The 22,312-nt window shown below is 45.9% G+C and overlaps 2 protein-coding genes across 2 annotated transcripts in view; one reads left to right on the top strand and one right to left on the bottom strand.

Annotated features, from left to right (window-relative positions):
* LOC134368020 (uncharacterized) overlaps positions 1–22,312 on the bottom strand; it is a 163,655-nt gene that overhangs the window by 7,886 nt on the left and 133,457 nt on the right. The window contains 2 exon segments of the mRNA XM_063084644.1: positions 2,397–2,608; positions 2,698–2,841. Coding sequence (XP_062940714.1) covers positions 2,397–2,608; positions 2,698–2,841 — 356 coding nt within the window.
* On the top strand, positions 11,840–21,675 carry LOC134367058 (sperm acrosome-associated protein 5-like). Its single transcript, XM_063083690.1, has 5 exons — positions 11,840–11,984; positions 12,377–12,535; positions 14,037–14,115; positions 14,218–14,294; positions 21,629–21,675. The coding sequence occupies exons 1-5, from the start codon at positions 11,840–11,842 to the stop codon at positions 21,673–21,675; spliced, it is 507 nt and encodes a 168-aa protein (XP_062939760.1).

Below are 22,312 nucleotides of genomic sequence, written 5' to 3'. Positions count from 1 at the left end.
CTTTTGTATCTTCACTATTTTGGTGGTCTTTAACAAGGCACATAGAGTCTCTTCTGGGGAGAATGGAATTGGATTGAGCTTACACAAGAAGTTCAGTGGGAATCAGAAGTTTAGCGTATTCACACTGCCCCAAATTCTCCCACAGATCACCATTTGAATACCAGCACCCCATCCCTTTCTATACAGAGTCCAAAGGTTCAAATGACAGACTGGCAATATAGACAGGGAATTCAGCGGGTGCACAAAGTACTAATTTTTTACAGAATGTCTGGGTTTCTGTCTGTGTCTTGAGCAGATAATTTAGGAGTCTGAACTTGCCATTCTTTCTCTTCGTACCGGCCCCATTGGAAGCAGCCACTGCAGTGAGGAAACAGTCCCTCATGTCCTTTGTATTCTTTGGTTGGGGCTGGATACTCAACTACCCAAAGCCTGGATTTCAGTGTTCACTTCACTCAGGATAAGCACAGATGATGAAGAAAACAGCTAGCTGCCACTTCCCGCCAAGGAAATCTCGAGCCCCCTTCCTTAATGTCAGTTGGGTTCATCCTGCCTTCAGCCCCAACCAGCCTAGATAACCAAATCACACACCGCCCTGGGGGCCCGTAAAGAGTGCCACCACTCTGGGCACTGATCTCTGAATGTGATAGCTATTCATCAAAAGGTGTAGAAATCAATTCTGGAGAATTTAAGTAAACAATGTGTATTGGTCCGTTTCCATTGCTTATAACAAAATCCTTGGAACTGGGTAAGTTTAAAGAGAATGAAATTCGTTTCTTATAGTTTCTTAGGCTGGAAATCCATAGGCCATCTGATGCTGGCACCAGTAACCCAGGGGTCTCGCATTGCTAGATGGTAGAAGCAGAGAGAGCAGAGAGCAGAGACTCTCTTCTTCCTTTAAATCCCTCAGAACCACACCTGAGCACCAGTGTTAATCCATTCACTACTGCACAGTCCTACAATCCCAACACCTCCTCAAGGCTCCACCCTTCAATAACCATCACAGGATTTCCCACCCTCATAATGGTCACAGTGGGGGCTAAGCTTCTAATACATAAAACTTGGGGGACACAATTCAAGCTTCAGTGAGTACTGAGAGGACTTAATTCAATCCACTACAGAGGGCTCTTCTAAATGCCTATGGGGAAGTTCACAGTATTTCTGGGAAGGCTGCACGAACAAGCTCTCAAAGGGAGAAGATCATGCGTAGGAACACAGCTAAAATTTTGCCCACAGAACAGGCTGGGGTGGAAATGCTGACATTATTAATTGTTGATACTTCTGGAAACTGGATTTGATGCCCTAGTGCTCTTTTCTTTATATTGTTCTGATTATGCATCCTTTCTAATAAATTAGAACATTTCCAGTATATTTTGAACTGGTGTTCCTTTAGTGGTTAAGTGTAAATTTGTACCTTTACATCATTTGGTAAACCCTTCTTTTCTTGTACATGGCACTCATTCCCCATTAAGAGAAAAGACAAAACAGCTATTCTTAACAATAGTAGATTTTATTTATTCTTTTGTACGCGAGTTTGCTATTAAGTCTAGAAACACATTTCCCTTATATCATTTCCAAGGGACTATGCTTATTGAAATTTATTAAATTGGGATTCGCTTGATACCTGTGACCAGATTTCATGGTGAGGTTAGGCTTCCAACTCACAGCTCGCATATATTCAAGGCTTCAAAAAAGATTTCGGTCTTGAACAACCTCTCTGATGTAAAATGGTCCTTCAATATATACCCATGATACAAGTACAAAGGCCAAGGTTTTTGCTTTAGGACCTTGGCTCTTGCTATTCCTTCTGCCTGAAATGCTCTTCCCCCCAGTATAGCTGGCACCTCATTTTCAGGTCTAAGCTCATATATCATGTCCTCAGGAAAACTTTCCCTGATCACCCTAGCTAAAGCATGAACCCCCACCTCACCTTTTTCTTTTTCTTTGACTTTTCTATGAAAGATTTTCCATTTTCAGTTCTTTTGTAAGGTTTCTCTTCTCTCTGAGTTCTTTAATCCATGCTGAGCTTTGGCTCCTGCAAGATTTTTCTCATGATCAGGACAGTCATAGAGTTTCTCTCCTAGGCGAGTTCTCTGACGTACAGCGAGTTTTGACTTCTCTCTGAAGGCTCTACTACACTTAGCACATTTATAGGGTTTCTCTCCTGTACGAGGTCTTTGATGTACAATGAACTATGACGTCTGGGAGAAGGTTTTCTCATATATATTACACTCATACGGTTTCTCCCCTGTGTGAACTCTCTAATGAATCATTAGATATGATTTCTGGAAGAAAGCTTTATCACATTTGTTGCATTCAAAGGATTTCTCAAATTTTTCTCTTGTATGAGCTCTCTGATGGAACATGAGATATGACTTCCAGAAGACTTTCCCACGTACAGTACATCCATCAGGTTTTTCTCCTCTATGAATTCTCTGATGAGCACTGAGGCTCACCTTAAGGATAAAGGCTCTTCCACAGTCTGAACACACATAACGTTTCTCTCCTGTGTGAGTTCTTTGACGTCTATGCAGCATTGATTTCTCTCTGAACGATTTGCCACATTCATTACATTCAAAAGGTTACTCTCCTGTGTGTGTTCTCTGATGTACAAGAGAACACCCACACAGGGGATTTCAAGGTTTTCCCACATTCAGAACATTCATAGGGCTTCTCTTCTGTGTGAGTTTCTCTGGTATATGATGAGCTTTGTCTTTTCTTGGAAGGTTTTGCCACACTCATTGCACACATACGGTTTTTCACCTGCATGCGTTCTTTGACGTATATGCAGTCTTGATTCCTCTCTGAAGGATTTACGACATTCATTCCATTCAAGGAGTTTGTCTCCTGTATGCATTCTCTGAAGTATACTGAGGTGTGCCTTCCTACTGAATGCTCTTCTACATTCTCTACATTCATAAGGTTCCTCTCTTGTATGAGCGATCTGATGAACAATAAGGAGTGAATACTCACTGAGGGATTTTCAACACTCAGGACATTCATAGGTTTTCTCTCCACCTTGAGTCGTATTATGCTGAACAAAGGACGGGTTATGATTATGACCCTTTCCATACCTCGAAAAGATAAAACTATAGTGACCCAGAACAGATCTGTGGTTGCATGAGGCTACAGGTAAGAGGAAAGTCACATGAAAGAGAGGTAAGTTCCATAGGAGATTTCATTCCCAAATTACACTTTGAGATGATGTCTCCGGCTCACTGAGGAATGCTGTAGGAAATACAGCCACATGTCGCTTAACAACAGGGTTAGCTCTGAGAAGTGCATCGTTGGGCAGTACCATCTCTGTGCAAACATCACAGAATGTACTTACACACACTTACGAACGTAGGCTATATGGTATAGCCATTACAATTTTATGGGATCACCATTGTATATGCGGTCCATCATTGACCGAAACCTCGTTATGCAGTGCATGACTATCTGCAGGAAACCAGGAACTGCATTTATCATCAGGCTGTGGTTGAAGACAATTCCATTACCCACATGAAGACCTGGCAAAGAAGTGCTTTGAAATGCAATTCCAGGCAACCCTGACTTCCCCTGAGGATTCTGTGCTCTCTCCTGATGACTAAGGTGAGCCAAGATACTGGTTACATTTCTCTTTGGCTGCCAGGAACCTCAAAGGGAAACCGGCAGCTCAAGTTTAATGTCTCTTCCACCTGAAGTCCTCCAATGCATCTGCATTCTAATTTGGCCTCTCATTCTCCCTGATCCTCATCCTTATTTACAAGTAATTTCCTACTTTAGGGCAGAGATTCCTACATATCCCATTACATCCAAAGTGAAAAAGAGATAGCAAGAGACAGACAACATACTTACCTGGAGTTTGGCCATTTCCTGCTCTTCCTGGGAAAAAGCAGAGATGTGTGAAGGCTGAGCTGGAACGTCTGGAAAAGAGAAGAGCATACGAAAGATCCCATCAGGCATTCAGTTCCTAGAATTATCTGCCTAGAAATCCCCTCACACACCAGCCGGTCATGAGGCCGCTCTATGCAAGAGTTTGTGCAAACATGAGGTTTTAACCCGGACCTGTGTATTCTTGACTCTATTCCTCATGTGAACCTTGTACGCAAAATGCTTCATGTATATATTAAGTCGCATACTGACCCATTAAATGTATTTATAGGTATTTTCCTTAATGAAATCATTTATCATATCGTAATTTCTCTGTAGGTACCTTCATATCAGGATTAACTTTAATAATGTCCAATTTAAATGATCCAAGTGTACCCATGATAAAGGATTAGTAATACAGAAATGTAAGGGATGAAGTGCTACACAGCTGTTCCAAATGTTACATGGAAGGGCTGAGCCCGTGACGCACTCGGGAGAATGCGGCGCTGGGAGTGCAGCGATGCTCCCGATGCGGGTTCGGATCCTATATAAGAATGGCCGGTGCCCTCCCTGGCTGAGTGCTGGTCACAAAAAAGACAAAAAAAAAAAAAAAATGTTACATAGAACTGTGCACATTATCTTTGTAGGGTACACATATCTCAAAAGTGTTTAAGATGGTATAGAAAAAACTTTACGCTGGATTACACTAAACTTCTAAATGAGAAAAAGTACATTATAAAACTGCAGGAACCCACTCGAAAATTATATGTTAAATGTTTAAAGGGCATACACTTATAAACACTAAAAAATGTCTAAGAACGGACTTTCAAATGTTTCCGGGTGGGAAAATTAGTTCCTTTTGAGTTTTTTTCCCTCTATTTCCTAATTAATCTATAACTCAAATACGTTACTTCTTAAACTCCAATCAACGGGACTGTAAAAGTCTCTATTATCGCTCCCATCCCCCTCAGACTTCGCAGCACCATGCCCCGCCCCTCCCAGGTCCCAAACTCTGGGCGAGGCCCAGGGTCAGGTGGGTCCTCTCACGTGCCTCTTCTTCCTTCTCCTCACCTTGCTGGGGACGTTGGGCCCTGGAGCCGGAAAGGGGCCTTCGGGTGCAGATTCACTTCGGCTGGAGCATTCACACCAGGCCCCTCCCTACCTTGGGCCTTGGGCAAGGGGAGGGGGCAGCGGGAAGGCAGGGCACGTCCAAAGAGGGGCCTGAGGGATGTGCAGGAACCTTTGGCGCAGCTCACTGTGCTGGAAAATGTGTAAAAATCAAACTTGAATAGGCCCTCCGCAATCCCGACTAGCCCCATAACTCTGTCCACCATTGAGCCCCCAGACCCTCACTCCCGGACCCTTGGGTTCCCCATCACTCGGCCACCAAACGCACACATCAATGACCCTCACCAACCGCCCTTCACTCAACCTTTGAGCGCCCCAGCACTCAGCCCACGGCCCCTGGCGCTCGCCCCACAAACTCACTCTCTCTCGACAACAGAATATCTGTCCACCGTTCAGGAGACCTTTACAAGCTCGGGGCTCGACGAGCACTTTGGCTTCCGGACCGACTCTGGCACCGCAGCGGGGCAGGTTCTGCGCGCGCTCAGTGGTGCCTTTGACATGGCGCCCGCCGGGAGTCAACATGGGGCCGAGAAGGCGACGAGGCCGCGGCGCAGGCGCAGACGGACGGCGGCCGCGCAGGTGACGTCAGCGCTCCTAGGCGAGATGGCCGTGCCTTCCCCGTCTCCTCCCTCCAGGACGGCCGCACAGAGCAGGTGTTTAGTTTGTTCTGCGGAGGCCGGCAACCCTAAGACGTCAGACAGCAGTTTTCTCACGGCGCGCAGGGGACTATCCAATTAAGGAAGAGTTTCTAGCCGGCAAGGATTTCGTGTCTTGAACTTGGAGAGCGTCGACGGGGTGGCACATGTAATTGAATGGGTAGACAGGATGCGTAGCGGAATTGCTCTGCGCGCACAAAGACTGGGAGGTAGGGAAAACCGGTGGCTCCATCCGGCGGCCAGGCTGACAGTATATTCTAGCGCTTGAAGAACAGTAGGTCGGTATACAGAAAAACAGGAAGCTGAAAAATAAATGAACGGCGATATGGGACACACACAGATACCCTGGGAGTGAAGGGGATGTACTAAGTAGGGGCTGACAGGTTGCTTTCCCTGGGTGGGCAGAGATAGCGTCACTGTGCTGGGAGTGTAGGAGGTGTGGGCGGGGCCAGGTGATGGAGGGCCTCTGGCCAGGGACAGAGTTCATATTTCATTCTGGACATGATGGGAAGCCATTGGAGGGATCATATTTTTTGAAGACCAGTCTGAAGCAATCTGGCATTACATATTAATGTTAAAAATGCACGTATATTTGACTCATTTGTTTACGGCCTGTCTTGCCCTACTAGAATATGACCTCCACAGGAATTTGTTAAGCACCTCCTCTATGCCAGGTAGTGTTCTAGACATTGGCGATATAGCAGGGAAGTAAACAGAGCCCCCCAAAGAAGCAAACATGATGGAGACAGCCTGGGTTCAAACCCCCGTTACCATCTGTGTGACCTAGGGCAGGACTCCTACCGTCTCTCTGTTAAGTTTCCTTATCGATAAAATGGGGATAACGATAGTGCCTACCTCGTTAAGGTTCTGGTGACACATGAGTTGGTAATTGTATAGTATTGAGAACAATGCCTAGCGTATCGCAAGGCCTATGGTAGTTTATTATTATTATTATTGCTTACATAATAGTAGGCTGTGTGTGTGTGTGTGTGTGTGTGTGTGTCTGTGTGTGAAAATGTGTACATATAAAGTTTTTAAAAAGAAGAAAAATTTTAAAATGACCTGCAAGCTGCTTTGTGGAGAACAGATTGCAGAGGGCAAGGGCAGGAACAGAGAGACCAATCAGAGAGACCAGTGAGGAGGCTCCTGGCAACAGACACAGCAAGTGACTCCTCTGTGCCAGGCACCGTGTGAAGCACATGACATCGCCTGCCTCAGATAGTCTCCACAACAGTCCTATGTCCTCCACTTGTCAGATGAGGAAACTGGTCCCAGAGAGATTAACTAACTTGCCCAAGGTCACGCAGGTTCTCAAGGTCAGATCCATAGCTTCCATCCAATTATACTCTTCTTTTTAAAATTCCGTATCCCACAGAACTTCCAGAAGTTATCTGAGAGCCTCATTCCAGAACCATTCAAACTAGCCAAGGACATAAAAACAGACACACGGACCACTGGAACAGAATAGAGAAGCCAGAAATCAACCCACATGCTTACAGCCAACTGATCTTTGACAGAGGTACCAAGAACAGCCTCTTCAACAAATGGTGCTGGTAAAACTGGATATCCATCTGCAGAGGAATGAACCTCTACCCATACACCTTGCTGTATACCAAAAAGTCAACTCAAAATGGATTAAAGACTGAAATATAAGACATGAAACTATGAACCCCCTAGAAGAAAACACAGGGGAAACGCTTCAGGGTGTAGGACTGGGGAAAGACTTTGTGAGTAAGACCTCAAAACCACAGGCAAGAAAAGGAAAAACAAACAAATGGGATTCTATCGAGCTAAAGAGCTTCTACCCAGCAATGAAAACAATCATCAGAGTGAGAAGGCAACCTACCAACTGGGAGAAAATATTTGCAAACTATACATCCGACACGGGATTAATATCCAGAATATACAAGGAACTCAAACAACTTAACAGTACAAAATCAAATAATCCAATTTTTAAAAATGGGCAAAGGAGCTAAACAGACATTTCTCAAAAGAAGACATACAAATGGCCAACAAATATATGAAAATACGTTCAACATTACTAATCATCAGGGAAATGCAAATCAAAACCACACTGAGATATCATTTCACCCCAATTCCACTGGCTATTATCAAAAAGACGGAATAACAAATGCTGGCAAGGAAGCAGAGAAAGTGGAACTCTTTTACACTGTTGGTGGGACCGTCAATTAGCACAGCCATTATGGAAAACAGTATGGAGGTTCCTCAAACAGGTACAGATAGAACTGCCATATGATCCAGCCATCCCAGTACTGGGTATATACCCCAAGGAATGAAATCATCATGTCGAAGGGATACCTGCACTCCCATATTCATCGCAGCTCTATTTACTATAGCCAAGATATGGAATCAACGTAAATGTCCATTGATGGATGATCGGATAAGGAAAATGTGGCATATATACACCATGGAATACTACCCAGTCATAAAAATGAATGAAATTCTGCCATTAGCAGATACACGGATGAGGCTGGAGAAAAGTATGTCAATTGAAACGAGCCAGGCACAGAAAGAGAAATACTGCATGTCTCACTCATAAGTGGGAGGAGAAAGGAGGAAGGAAGGAGGGAAGGAAGGAAGGAAGGAAAGAGTGACAATAATGTGTCAAACTTTGAGATGGATCGAGCACAACCGTTGTCACTAGAGGTGGGAAAGAGGCAGGAGGAGAGGGGTTATGGAGAATTGGTTAATGGACACAAGGAATGTTTACGTTTCGTAATGATAAACATGCTAATTATCCTGATTTGATCATCACACATTGTACACCGGTATTGATATTCAACCGTGACCTCCAGAAATATGTTCATCAATTATTTCTCAATGAAATAATAAATAAATACTATTGGCTATGCAAAAACTAATAAAAATAGTATAAAAACCTAGCCAAGGAATGGAGCTTCCTAGCAGACAAGGAAAAGACAGAAAGTAGGGGAGTAACTCAGATCTCCTCCTCTCTGAAGGATGAGAACATTCTGGGTACAAAAGATTTCCACTGTCTCAAGGCATCAGGAGGTGGAAAAAAGGAATGGTGGGTCCTTTATGGCCCATCGGCGTCCTGCCCCTTCCTGCCCCCAAACATCCTGTACCACCTAATGTACACACACACACACACACACACACACACACACACACACACACACACACACACACACACACACACACTGCCCCCCTATGTGTAAGTTGAAATCGCCTAGTGGTGGTCAGATCCAGAAATGTTTCTGAACCATCGATACAGCCCTTCAGAAACTATCCCAGGGCCGAAAGTGCACATCCACAAGCTGAGTGAGACCAGCTTCTCTGCTGTGGAATCAGGAGGCCCACACTCTGCCCTGGGCATCCCCTACCATCAGCCCCTCCAAGGGTGACTTCCTCATACAGTAGCCTAAGCAGCAGGTGGCTAGGTGAAGAGGTATGGAAAGGTGACAGGTAGCTGGTCCCAGCACAGAGTCTGCATGATGTGACACTCTCACCCAAAGACAATGAGAAAGGCCCCCGCCTTGTCGGAGAGTTATCATTACAATCGCTGATAATACACATTTTACCAAAACTATGAAAGCACTGCCAATTGTGAGCAGTTGTTTTGGACCGAGGAAAACAGGTAAGGTTGGCAGAGCGACAGCACAGAAGGAGCCACGTCTCTGGTGGCCTTGGAGCCTCGAAATACCTCCCTCCAGGAGACAAATCCCCTTCCGTCCTCTCGAAGCCACTGGCATCTGTGGTGGTGATGCTATGTGCAGCCAAACCGAATCCTCAACAATACATCAGACTTTTCTGTCCCGGCCAACGTGAGTGTCAGTAGACAGGAGACACATAGGAGAGTGGACAATGGTGAATGAATGACAAGGTGGGAGTGAGTGGGGGCAAGGAGAGACAAAAGGCGACGGACTGGAGGTGAATGAACAGCAGCGTGGAGTGAATGTGGAGGGATGGGAGGCACAGAGAAGGAGAGACTACACGTTCAATTTTGAATTAATTTGAGGTTACAGGTGATTTCAGTAAACGGTGGGAAAATGAGGTACAATATAAGTGAAAAAAAGGTGAAAGTGGGAGCAGACTGAGTGAACGGGACGATGAAAGGTGGTGAATGGGAATAGAGCTGATGTAAGTACTAAGGATCAGAGCATGAATGAATGGTGTTCAGGAGGCATAATATGAGTGAAGATAGGTGAACGTGTGGGGAAAGCAGGAGTGGATGGGGTAATGTGGGGCATAGAGGGAAGAATGGGGTGCACAAGGGGCAGAGTCAGACGGAATGAACAAGAGTGCATGGTAGGGTGTGAGTCCGTGTGCGGTTTTTTGCGTGGGGGCATAAGGAGGGAGAAGGTGAGTGCCTAGAGGGGTCTGGGAGCAGATGGATTACACGGGGGAACTGTGGGGTGGTGATCCTGGAATGTGGGGGTACATGGATCCCAGTGTCAATCAGCAGATGTGAATGAGCCGAAGAGTGTGCGCGAACAGAGGTGATGCTGGGCAGAGTGAGAGGGAGGGGAAGTAAAGAGAGAAGATGAGGAAATGTGGGTATCGTGAGGCAAACAGAGAGGGGATGAAGGTCACGTGGTCCAGGGTGAAAAAAGGGGGGAAACACGGGTCCCAATGTGAGCGAAAAGCAGTGAATTGAAGCCAAAGTGTGACTGAACGGGGGACCTGTGGGGCCGAGTGGGAGCAAATAGACATGAGTCGGGAGCAGGTCGTGAGTGAGGAGAGGGTAAGAGGAGGTACAGTGGGGGTGAAATTAAACGAATGGGGTAATGAGAGGCAGAGTGAGATAATGAAGAATAATTGAGAAAGAATGGAGGTGACCAAACGTAAGAGCGAGCGTATGGGGGTACCTCGAGGTGGTGTTTGGGTTAATGTGAGGCAGAGGCCCAGGAAAAGGGGACGGCAGCATTTGGGAGGATAAAGTTGAAGAAGAGGTAGAAAGGGAGCGAATGGGGGGGGATAATAAGGCCCGGAGTCAATGAACAGAGGTGAAGGACGGGCCACATGAGAGTGAGCGGGAGTCATCTGATGCAGCAGCAGGAAGCAGAAGCGCAAGAAGGAAATGAGTCTAAGTGGGAGTGAATGGAGGGGAAGTAGCAATACGATGTGAGAGAATTTGGGTAAGGACAAGTAGAGAGTTAGGGGTCTGTGGTAAGCCGAGGTCTGGTTGGGTGAGTATGAGTGGACGAGAGGCAGTGTAAGTGAATGGGGGAATAAAGGGTAGAACGAGAATGAAGGTGAAGAAGCAGTCGAGCGTGAGGACGTATGTGTAATATGTCCTTTATCATACGTGATGTGGGACCCAGTGTGATTGTAACATGGGCGGATTCCAGTAAACTAGGGTGGAGCAGCGCAGTAAGTGCAGAGAGGTGAAGGAGGTACCAAGGATGAATGCTATGGTGGGAATGTGTCCTCCAAAATTCAGGTGTTGGCGTTGGGAGGTGGGGCCTCTGGGGAGGTGTTTAGGTCATGAGGGATCCACCTTCTTGAAGGGATTAATGTCACCGTAAAGGGGGCTTGCAAGAGTGGGCTCACTCTTCCTTGCCCTTCTGCCTTCCGTCACGTAAGGGCACAGCAAGAAAGCCTTCAACAGATGCCAGCGCCTTGATCTTGGACTTGCCAGTGTGAAATACTATGAGGAAATAAATTTCTGTGTTTTATAAATTATCCAGTCTCAGGTATGTCATAGCAACACAATTGGACTAGGACCGTGAGTAAATGGAAGGAGGCGGTAGTAGCTACAGTGTGGTGAACAGCCCTGACTACCTAGCAGAGGAGGGAATGGTGGCGATGAGGGGCAGAGTAAGTGGAAATACCGGTAATCACATGGTAGAGCACGATTAAGGAGAGTAGATTGTAGGGTAACGTGGCCTCACCGTGAGGCCTAGTACCCAAGACCTGTCGGCCCTTTGGTTGGCCCCAACCCCTCTCTCCCTGCACCTCTTTGTACTAGGTCTGAGTTTCTCCCTGTCTTTGTCTCCTTCCATCTTTGTGTATGTGTCAGTATATTTTGTCTCTTGGTTTTGAACGGAACTGGGACTGGAAAAAGTGGTGAGGCGTCCAGACGCCTGGCTTCTGTGTTCCAGAATCTATCACTTAGAGCTTTGTTCATAGAGCCCAGAGGTCCGGAATGCCCCCAATACTGAACAGCACGGGGTGAGTCTGGAGCAAAGAGTCAGATAGGAGGGCTTCTGGGTGTCGTAATGCCGGCCTGGGGCTGTGCTGTAGTGACCTTGGCCATGCTGATGATGGCTGCTGTGGATGCCAAGATCTATGAACGCTGCGAGCTGGCACTGAAGCTGGAGAAGGCCGGCCTCAATGGCTACCAGGGCTACAGCATTGGAGACTGTGAGATGCCAGTTGCCCCAAGTCCCGTTCATGCCCTGTGCAACCCATGACACTCACAACCAGGTCCCTCTTGTCATTTATCTTGTCTCTGACCAGGGCATGGTTCTCCCTGACTGACTGCGAAGAGTGGTTTATCTAACTCTAATGTCATCACCATTATTGCCTTTATCACCATCAACTCTACCATCAGTAACATCAATATTATCACCAAGAATACCATAATCTCCACCATCACTGATATGTCACCAGAGTCAGCAACATCACCACCAGCAAACATAGATCATCACCCTCACAGCTGAGATGACAACCATCCCCGTACTCACCTTCCTCATCCTAGACTTACCAATTCCCAGGCCCTACGCCCACCTCCTTCCGCCCTCTCTCTGGTCCAGGGTTGTGCATGGCACACTATGAAAGTGGCTTTGACACGTCCTTCGTTGGCCACAATCCCGATGGCAGCAGTCAATATGGCATTTTCCAGCTGAGCTCCGCTTGGTGGTGTAACAATGGCATCACACCCACCCAGAACCTCTGCCACATAGATTGTCAGAGTAAGGCAGCACTGGGGATACCCTGAAGTCCTGCCTGGCCCCACTCCCCACACAAGGAGGGAAAGGTGGTTTAAGCCATAATCTCCTGAAACAAGTAGAAAAATGATGGGGAAATGAGAAAAGATGTTTGGGCTGTTCGAGACATCATCAGGTATCCTTACCCAGACTACAATGAGAGGTCGTCTAGGTTAGGAGAAGTCAGAGCTCCCAAACCTTACCCAGAAGGGAAGCTACAGTTTTGTGAGACTCAGGAAACTAGGAACTTGGCTGCATGTGGAATATAGGGAAAGATTGTCCTGATTTGGGGTTGAGATTGCCCACACACTGAGGGAAGAAGCAGACGTCTGTGTGTAGGAACAGAAAGAAACTACATCCATGCAGAAATGGGAGAACTTTCCAGGAAAGAGTGTGGTGTGGTTGAAGAGAAAATATAATAGCAGTGGAAGTTGTTCAGGGTTAGCCAAAATGGTGGTTGAAGTTGTCCAAGACAGTCCAAAATGGAGACTGAAGGTATTTGGGACCAGCCCGAATGGGGTTTGACTTTGTCTGAGTCCTGTCAACATGAAAGAAGAGATTGCCCAGAAGCGGCTGGCTTGAAGTTTGAAGTTGTGCAGGACTGTGATCCATAGTTATTGAGGTTGTCTAAGACAGGGTAACGTGAACAATGACTTTATTAAAGACTAGCTAAAATGCAAGTCAAGATTGGTCAGTTTAAGCCGACATGGAAGTTGAGGTAGTCGACTAGATACACTAAAATGGAGGTTGAGGTCCTGGGCCAATCCACAGGGAGGTTGAGGTTACTTATAACTAGTCAAAATGGCAGTTGAGGATGTCTGTGGCTCGTCGACATGGCGGTTGAGATCATTCATAACTGACCACCGGGCAGTTAAGGTCATCCTAGTCCAGCCTAGATGGCAGTTGAGATCATCTAGGACCAGGTACCATAGTGGCTGAGGCTGAACAGGACTCGACAGCAAGAGATTGAGGTAATTCGTAATCAGTCAAAATGGGGGTTGAGTTTATCTAGGGCCTGACAACACAGTGTTTGAAGTCACTAGGATTGAGCAACATGGCAGTTGAATAGGTTCCCAGGCAGCCAACATAGCAGATGAAGTGATGTCAGACCAGTCAGTATTGCAGTTGAGATCATTCATGACCAGGCACAGTGACAGCTGAAGCCATCCTGAGCTGGCTGACTTGGAGTATGAAGTTGTCTAGGACCAGCCAGTATGGTGCTTGGGGTTATTCATAACCACGCATTAGGATAGTTAAGGTCACCCTAAATCAGTCAACAGGAGTTAAGGTTGTACAGAACCAGCCAACATCGCAATTCAGGTAATTCATTACCAGCTGACAAGGGAGTCAAGGTCATCCAAAATCAGGCAATGAAGTGGTTAAATTTATTCAGGCGCCAAGGAACCTAGATCCCCTGGGCCCTTCATCATACACTGTCACCCTATCCCCAATGCACCAGATCACCATGTCCCTCTCTTCCCCTAAGACCTGCTCAACCACCATATTCTGGATGACATCTTCTGTGCCAAGCGGGTCGTGTCCTCACAGGATAGTATGGCTGCCTGGTAAGTTCATGGGGATGGCCCGGACGCTGGGCAGCTGGGGATAGTGGCACTGCCACCCCGTCAACCTGTCCACTCCATACTCTCCCTCTTTTCCTTTCCCAGGGCTTCTTGGACCCAGCACTGCACTGGTCATGATTTATCTAAATGGCTCAAAGGGTGTGACATGCATGTGAAAACTGGCTCAGGATAAATCCATATATGACTTGTGTTCCCAGAGATAGAGTTTTTCTTTTCCTTTCTTTTCTTTCTCTCCAGAATTTAACAAAGGATGGTGTCTATGAACAATTCGAGAGATGCTTTGAAGCCTGACTCTCTTCATGTTTCCAGTGCCTGCAAGTACCCCCATTCAGTCACTTCTTCCATATATTCAAAGCTCTAATTAAGAGAGACCATATCACTTGTGCTGAGGTGGGGAGAGATCTGTAGTAATTAAGAGCACATGTTGTTATTTTAGTCCGTTTTGTGTTGCTATCACAGAAATACCTGAGTCTGGGTAACTTATAAAGTAGAGAGGATTATTTGGCTTACTACTCTGGGACAGGTGCATCTGGCACAGGCCTCAGGCTGGTTCTACACATGGCGGAAAAGTGGCAGGCAGCTGGCAGGTACAAACAGATCACATCGCAAGCAGAAGAAAGAGAGAGGAAGCAAGAGAGAGAAGGTGCCAGGCTCTTTTTAAGCAACGAGCTCTCGTGGGAAGTAATGGAGTGAGAGCTCACCCATTAAACCCCTCCCCCAGGGAGAGCATTAATCCATTCAAGAGGGATCCACCCCCATGACTCAATCAGTTTCCAACACTGCCACTTTGGGGATCCAATTTCCACATGAGGTTTGGAGGGGACAGCACATCCAAACTCCATCAGTTGTCCTGGGTTCAAGCACCGTCTCTAGCACTTACTACATGTGTTGCCTTGAAAGAGGCACTTGATTTCTCTGAGCCTCTATTTCCTCGTCTGGAAAATAAGGATAAGGATACTAAGTATAGTACTTCAAGGGGTTATTGGCAGGGTTAAATTAATTAATGCTTGCAAAACACACAAAGTGCTTGGTACCCAAGACAGGTGTAGGTTTGGAGAGAGAGGGGTGGGGGAGTATGAGAATTGGCTTCCCTTAAAAAAGTAACAGTCTCAGTGGAGGTCACTACAGGGACTTATTTAAGGCAGACAGAGTCTCTTCAGGGGGGAATGGAATTGGATTCAGCGGACACAGGAAACTCAGTGGGAATTAGAAGTTTCAAGTATTCACGTTCTCCCACATCCTCCCACATATCACCGTTCGAGCACTCAGCACCCACCCCTTTCTATACAGAGTCCTAAGGTTCAAATGACCGACTGGCAATATAGACAGGGAATTCAGCGGGTGCACAAGGTACGAATTTTTTACAGAATGTCTGGGTTTCCGTCTGTGTCGTGAGTAGATAATTTAAGAGTTTAAACTTGCCATTCTTTCTCTTTGCACCGGCCAGCCCCATTGGAAGCAGCCACTCCAGTGAGGAAACAGTCCCTCATGTCCTTTGTATTCTTTGGTCGGGGCTGGATACTCAACTACCCAAAGCCTGGCTTTCAGTGTTCACTTCACTGAGGATAAGCACAGATGAGCATGAGAACAGCCAGCTGCCACTTCCCGCCAAGGAAATCTCGAGCCCCCTTCCTTCATGTCAGTTGGGTTCATCCTGCCTTCAGCCCCAACCAGCCTACATAACCAAATCGCACACCTCCCTGAGGGCCCGTAAAGAGTGCCGTCACTCTGGGCACTGAACTCTGAATGTGACAGCTATTCATCAAAAGGGTAGCAAGCAGTTCTGGAGAATTTAAGTAAACAATGTGTATTGGTCCGTTTCCATTGCTTCTAACAAAATCCTTGCAACTGGGTTATTTATAAACAAAATGAAATTTATTGCCATAGTATCTGAGGCTGGGAAGTCCAAAGTCCATCTGATGGTGGCGACAGTGACTTGGGTCAGCTAAAAGGTTCTGTGTCATCACCGAAAACAGAAGTTCCTCTAAGATGTTTGTTTCTCCTCCAACGTGAAAGAAAACCCGGGTTGAGTGCAGGCATCCTTTTTGTGGACAGGGAAGAAAGCAGTTCCCATGTGTCTTTTCCTCATCAGCCAGGGATGACTACTTCAGCTGGAGCCCTCGTGTGCTGTTGCAGGATCAGTGGCATTGGAGCCTGAGGACGGAAGGTCGCTTTCACAACCTACACGTGATAAGCATGAGTAATAAATTACCGGGGCAAGCTCTCCTTCCCCGGAGACCAGGTGGCTGTAATACTCCAGTCCCACAACTCCAGACACACGACTCTGAGCAGGGTCCAGGCACTGCCACTCCTGCAGGCGAAGGCTTCAGTCTCATCCTCCAATGCCACCGGCCCCTGGAATAACACACGATGGCCCCATCTGCAGTGGTCCTACCTGCGCGTTGAGGAAAAGGTATATGGGAACTTCTCAGCTCTGAAGTCCTGAAATGTTCAGAGGTGAAGGATTCCTCATCTCTTCTGGACCCTAGAAGACGAACTTGTTCTCTCACCTCCCAGGTGAAATGGCCAGATTTTGCCAAGGTGTAAATGGCAGTCTCTGAAGCGGAAACTGCCCCTTTCTTGGACTTCAGAGGCCCTCATGGCCAAGCAGCGGCCTTAAATCCTGCATCATGTCCTGTAACAGAGAATCAAGTTACCAAACCAGACCTGATTTTCACATTTGAGAAAGAAGAGCCTTGGGTGGCAGAGAGAAAAGCTGAAGTTGCATAGGTGAGTGAGCACTAGAAAGCCTGGGGATGGTGGTTAGAAGGACGATTCCGGCTAGCGAGTGGGAGGCTGACTCCTTTGCCGTTGACGTACCATGTCTTCCCTAAAGGAGGTGGGCCTCTCCTGGTTATAGGACGTGGGGGTGAGCCCCCCAGATAAAAGGATATCTCAGCCTCCCTCTGTTCCTTGCTTAGCTTTGACAGACAACCCTGCCTCCCTTCCTTGTCCTCAGGACCTGTTCCCTGCCGCCTCCAACTGGAACGAGACTTTCTAGGTCTTTCTCCCCTTCCCTGGCCTTTTCACTTTCCTTCCTTCCAATTGTCTTCAACTCCTTTCCTTATGTATTCAAACACTACAGATCTGTTCTTTTTCAGCTTTGTGACGTCTGTTTCATCTACTTCTCTCATTCTTGTGAAAAGCCTCATGGTGTTTTCTCCTTGTGTTTCACAATCAGATCCCACCCCACCCAAACTCAAACTCCTCCTTTCAAGGATCTCCATTTCTGGGTCAGTTGTTTCTCTTCCCCCAAATTGAAGTTATAGTGTCCTTTTTTGTTCTAGTTGCTTGTTGCTGGTACAAAGACAAACGATTTCTGTAGGTTGAGCTTATATGTAGCAACCTTGCTAAATTCACTGACTAATTTTTACAGTTTATCTATAGATCCTTTGGATTTTCTACGGACATGATAGCTGCAGAGGGTGAAATTGTATTTAATCACTTCCAGTCATTACTCCTTTTCTTTTTCTTTATTGCATTGCCTCAGCCCTCCGGTGTGATGTTGAATACAAGTGGGCACAGCAGGACTATTTGTCTCCTTCCCAACCTTAGGAAAGTTTCTCCAGCATCACCATTGTTTTTTTAACACACCCTTTATCATACTAAAGAAGTTCTCTTCTATTCCTAGTTTGCTAAAAACTTATATTGTGATTGGATATTGAATTTTATCAACTCCCTTTCTTCTGGATCTATAGAAATTATATGGTTTTTCTCCTTTATTAATTACATTAACAAAATTGTCAAATTTATTGGCATAAATCTTTTTCATAATTCCTTTATTACCCTTTTAATGTTTATAGTCTATAGTGATGTCCATTATATCGTGGATATTTGAAAATGTGTTATTTTCTTGATCATTCTAGAGTTTGTTTTTATTAATCTTTCCAAAAACTAGCTTTGATTTTCTCTATTGTTTGTCCTCTGGGGGACACAAAAGAAATGTGATGGAGGACATCCCTAAGAAGTGCTTAGTACGGATGGTTAGTAAGCAAGGCGCTTAGGAGATATGAACAAAACCCATCCAATGTGTGAAGTATAGATAAGGAATAATCAAGTATCTTTTGAGACACAGGCAGAATGCACACGATGTGTTAAATACAGTAAGCAAGTGAGTTAGTAACTTGCAAGAGATGCTAAAGATAAATAGAATAAATGGAATATATGCTAGGACAAACAGGATTATTACTTATAGACATGTCGTGAGGTATCCCACCACCTGAACTACATTATACTTCAATTGGCCATCAATTGGTGACACTCAGTATTGTCTCACTGAAAAGAGATAAAACATCAGTGTTCAAGAATCTAACTGGTGAGCTACAGCTCAGGTAACTGAGGTGTCATTGGCGCTGAGCACCTTCAGTGTGACTGGGCCTCCTGTTCAAACCTCAACTCCTGTGCTCGTTTGAGAGAATGAACACGGAATATCGCCGGATTCAAGAAATGTGCTGCTTCACCCTGTTTGTTCCCCATCCTAAGGGTGTTAACTTACCCCACCTCTTTCCTTTGCTTCTTTTTCAAAATGTATTTTGTATTCTTATTTAATTCGGTGGCTGGCTGATATAGTGATCTTAACCCTTGACCCTGTTGTTGCAACACCACACTCTATTTTGTTTTAAAATTTCTATAAGCCATGTGACTCAAGCATTTTAATTTGGTCTATGAGCCTTTCTATTCCAAGGCCTCTGAGGTATCTTGCCTGGTAGCATATTGGAGACTGTCATTCTATCAAGGGAATTTCTCATGTTAAGAGGCCCCAAAAGATGGGGAGAGAAGACATCACAATTGAGAGTTTGGAGAATTTCCCTAAAGAAATAAGACAATAATATGAGATAATTGGTTAAAGTATCAGGGGCCCAGCACTGATCTGGGTGGATATAGGGTCAATCATGGATCACTGGGTTATCTAGGGGATCCCAAATGGATAAGAATTAATTTTACATTCCAAGTTTTAGCTAAAGCAGTGAGAACACAAATCGGCATAATTAACTGGGGGTTGCAGTGATTAGGGCTAGCCTAAGGCACAGCAGAGCTGATTTGGGAGAGGTGTTCAGGATAACTCCTGTGGTGGGGCCTCTCCCTGAGTGTATACAAATAACAGTACGAGAAAAACATGCAACACGGAGGTTACATTCATCGAGCACTGTCTCCAGCGCACAGGCTCTTCCCATCCCATACACCTGTGGTAAACACGGAGCCCTCGGGGCAGATTCTCCTTGTGCAGAAACCCCAGTGACCACCTGTAGCTTCCTCCACTCAGGCCCTACCCACTCCCCATTGCCACCACAAGGTCTGGCATGGCTGAAGCCCCGAGATCCTATAACCCCTGATAGCACAGATCCCCGTTACTCACCTGACAGAGCACCCACCATCACCCCATTCCAGCACTCTGCCCACCCCGACGGCCCATCACTCCTCTTCACTCACTCACACTGTGCCACATCTTGCCACTCACCTGCGCTGCTCTTCACTCAGCCCCATTCACCACCACACTTCACAGCATGCCGCACGTCACTCATTTACTCCACTGTGCATGTTGACAAAACTCACACTGCCCTCTCACATCCTGCTCACTCCCACTCTCCCTGACCGTACTCATGCTACTTACACTTGACTGTTTCTTCTCCAGCAGCTCACTCCACTGGATGTCTCCCCCATTTCCCCCTACTCTCCCCTATTCACCCAATCTGCCCCTCTTTACCCCATTCACCTCCGGTGGGCCCTTCATTAACCCCCATTCCCCTAATTCCAGACCATTTACTCACGTCCTGCGGTTCGTCCCCACCGATTCCCCTCTGGGTCTATGCCTCAACCACATGTGGCCCAGCAGGATGCCATTTGTGTCCCAGAAAGCAGGACCCCCAAGATCCAGCAGAAATGGGGAGATCCAACCTCCTCCCCTCTGTGGGATTACCTTTAATGGACCTGAGACCCAGAGAAGATTCTCTGTCAGTAGGAAGCTGCTCATTCCACATTTCCTCTCATTGGAAAGGCACCGAATGTAGTATGTTTGACTCGCGTGGTTCATAAAAAAAGTGAGCCCATGGCTCAATTTCCTGCAGCATAATTCAGGGAAAGACAGAATGCCTGGAGGGCGCAGACAGGGTCTCAGTTCTAAGTCATCCACCTGTTTTGAAAACTTTGAACACTGCCCAGCCCCGGGTTTTACATCGCTTGGGTTGCCTAGTTCCACCACAAAGATGGCCCTGGTGAAAAACCACAGAAGCATGAGGGCTGTAAATACAGTAATTCACAAGGAAGACATCATGTTCTGGAGCAAATGTCCTACTGCGTGGTCTCTGGCTGTGTCAGACCGTCGCTCTCAATCTGGCTCTCACCTTAGAAAACAGGTGTTACCACCAGGACTGTGACCTTGCGACCATGTTACTCAACCTCTGAGTAGATTCATGTTTTTTTTTTATATATACAGACAGAGATTCATGTTTTATACATCTTGTAAAAAGTCTCCGTGTTTGCGCGTGTGCGCGAGTGGGTGTGTGTATGAAGGAAGTAAATTTAATCATTTTGTTAAGGTGTGGAAAGACAGTGGTGAGCTTTAGCACAATCTTTTCACAGATGGCACTGTGCATACTAAAAACATAAAACCTCTCCCAGTCTCAATTATTTTAGGTTTACTTAATGTGGTCCCTGCTCACCTGAGCATTGCTGTATTTGGCACCCCCAGGAAGATAATACCTCTATGCCTCTGGAATTGATTGAATGTCTGTTTTTCTGTCTGCCTTGCTTTTCAATTTATTCACTTGAACAAAACAAACACATTGAGCATATCTATCTTAAGTGTTACGGTATCCGACGTCTAGATTCTGAACTCATCATGACAGTAATAGAATAAAATATGCTTGTTCAACATTTTATTTATTTTTTGAAAGGATGGGACATCCACATACTACAATCTTCAAAAGCTATGAAAGGACACACAGTTGTCTCCTTCCCAGTTCTTTTCCCCCACCCACCACCGCCCTTTCCCCCTCTCCAGCATAATCAGGGTTACCAGCTTGTGTTTTCCCAGGGATAGTTTCTACATACACAATACCACTCTTCTCCTTTTTATACACAAACGGTTGCCCGTTATACTTAGCATCCCACACCTTGCTTTTCTTACCTAATAACGTAACTTGGAGAGTATCCCACATCACTATGCAAAGTTCTCTTTTATTCATTTTTGTCTACCAAGGAGTTTTCTGTATGAATATAGCACAATTGTGGCAATCAAAACGCTGGTGGTGTCATTTGGACAGCTTCCAATGTTTTGTTTTCACAGAGCATCAGCGAATGCCTGTGCGTGTTCATCATTTTGTAAACGCACGAGTATATACATTACTAGAAGTTAAACTGCTGGCTCAAACCCACGTGCATTTGTGGTTTTGATTCCTTTCGAGTCATTCCTCTCTGAATGAGAACAGCTTGTCCCGGACTTGCTATTTGCTGGAGGTTCATGTGGGGTAAGAAACTGGGGCCACATTCTAGGCAGATAACAGTTTTTCTAACAACTGGGATTATTTTTCCCACATCTGTTAGTTCTTCAGATTTTCCTTCTCCAAGTCAGTAAATAGGGGCAGCTGTAGGGCTCTTCACAAGGAAAAGTCCCCTGTCTTTCCCCAGCATCACAACTGTTCCTTCCATCAGTACAGACCACTTTCTGCAAATATGGCCTTTCTGAGTGATTCCTTGTCAAGGCCCCTGCCTTTTTCTCCTCAGACCCCAAATGGTCTAGGAAACATGCTACTTCTTACCTGTCCATGTACTCTGTTACCATTGATATATCTGTTTACGGTTCTACACCTTGGAGTGGAACCTGAACCTCAGCTCAGTATCCTTACCAGTGCTGTCTCGCATCCACAGCCTTGAGCACTCTCTCTGAAATCTTCTGCACTGGTGCTTGATTTCCTCTGCTTTGGGCAGTCCTCTCCTCAGGGTTTCAGCTATCTCCTAAGTTTGTCAGATACAGAGATTATACTTCTGCTGCCTTTTCTCTTATAGCTTTTGAGTGAAGACTGAGACAAATATAAGAAAGGGTGACTTTACTCCCCATCTTTAAACCAAAAATCAGAACATACTTGTAAAACATTAATTAAATCAACACAACTTTCTTTCAGTGTACATAACAGACGTGGATTTTCTATCTAACGTGCAAAGAGCTTTTACTTCTGGCTTT

This window comes from Cynocephalus volans, chromosome X (assembly GCF_027409185.1).
Source record: "Cynocephalus volans isolate mCynVol1 chromosome X, mCynVol1.pri, whole genome shotgun sequence".
In the NCBI taxonomy this organism is placed as follows: domain Eukaryota; kingdom Metazoa; phylum Chordata; class Mammalia; order Dermoptera; family Cynocephalidae; genus Cynocephalus; species Cynocephalus volans.
Note: the sequence above shows the minus strand (reverse complement) of the source record. Positions and strands in the feature narration are given on the sequence as shown.

Coding starts and splice junctions, on each gene's coding strand:
- LOC134367058 (XM_063083690.1), top strand. CDS start 11,840: ATGCCGGCCTGGGGCTGTGCTGTAGTGACCTTGGCCATGCTGATGATG. Junction 11,985..12,376: donor GGGCTACAGCATTGGAGACT/GTGAGATGCCAG, acceptor TCTCTGGTCCAG/GGTTGTGCATGGCACACTAT. Junction 12,536..14,036: donor CTGCCACATAGATTGTCAGA/GTAAGGCAGCAC, acceptor TCTTCCCCTAAG/ACCTGCTCAACCACCATATT.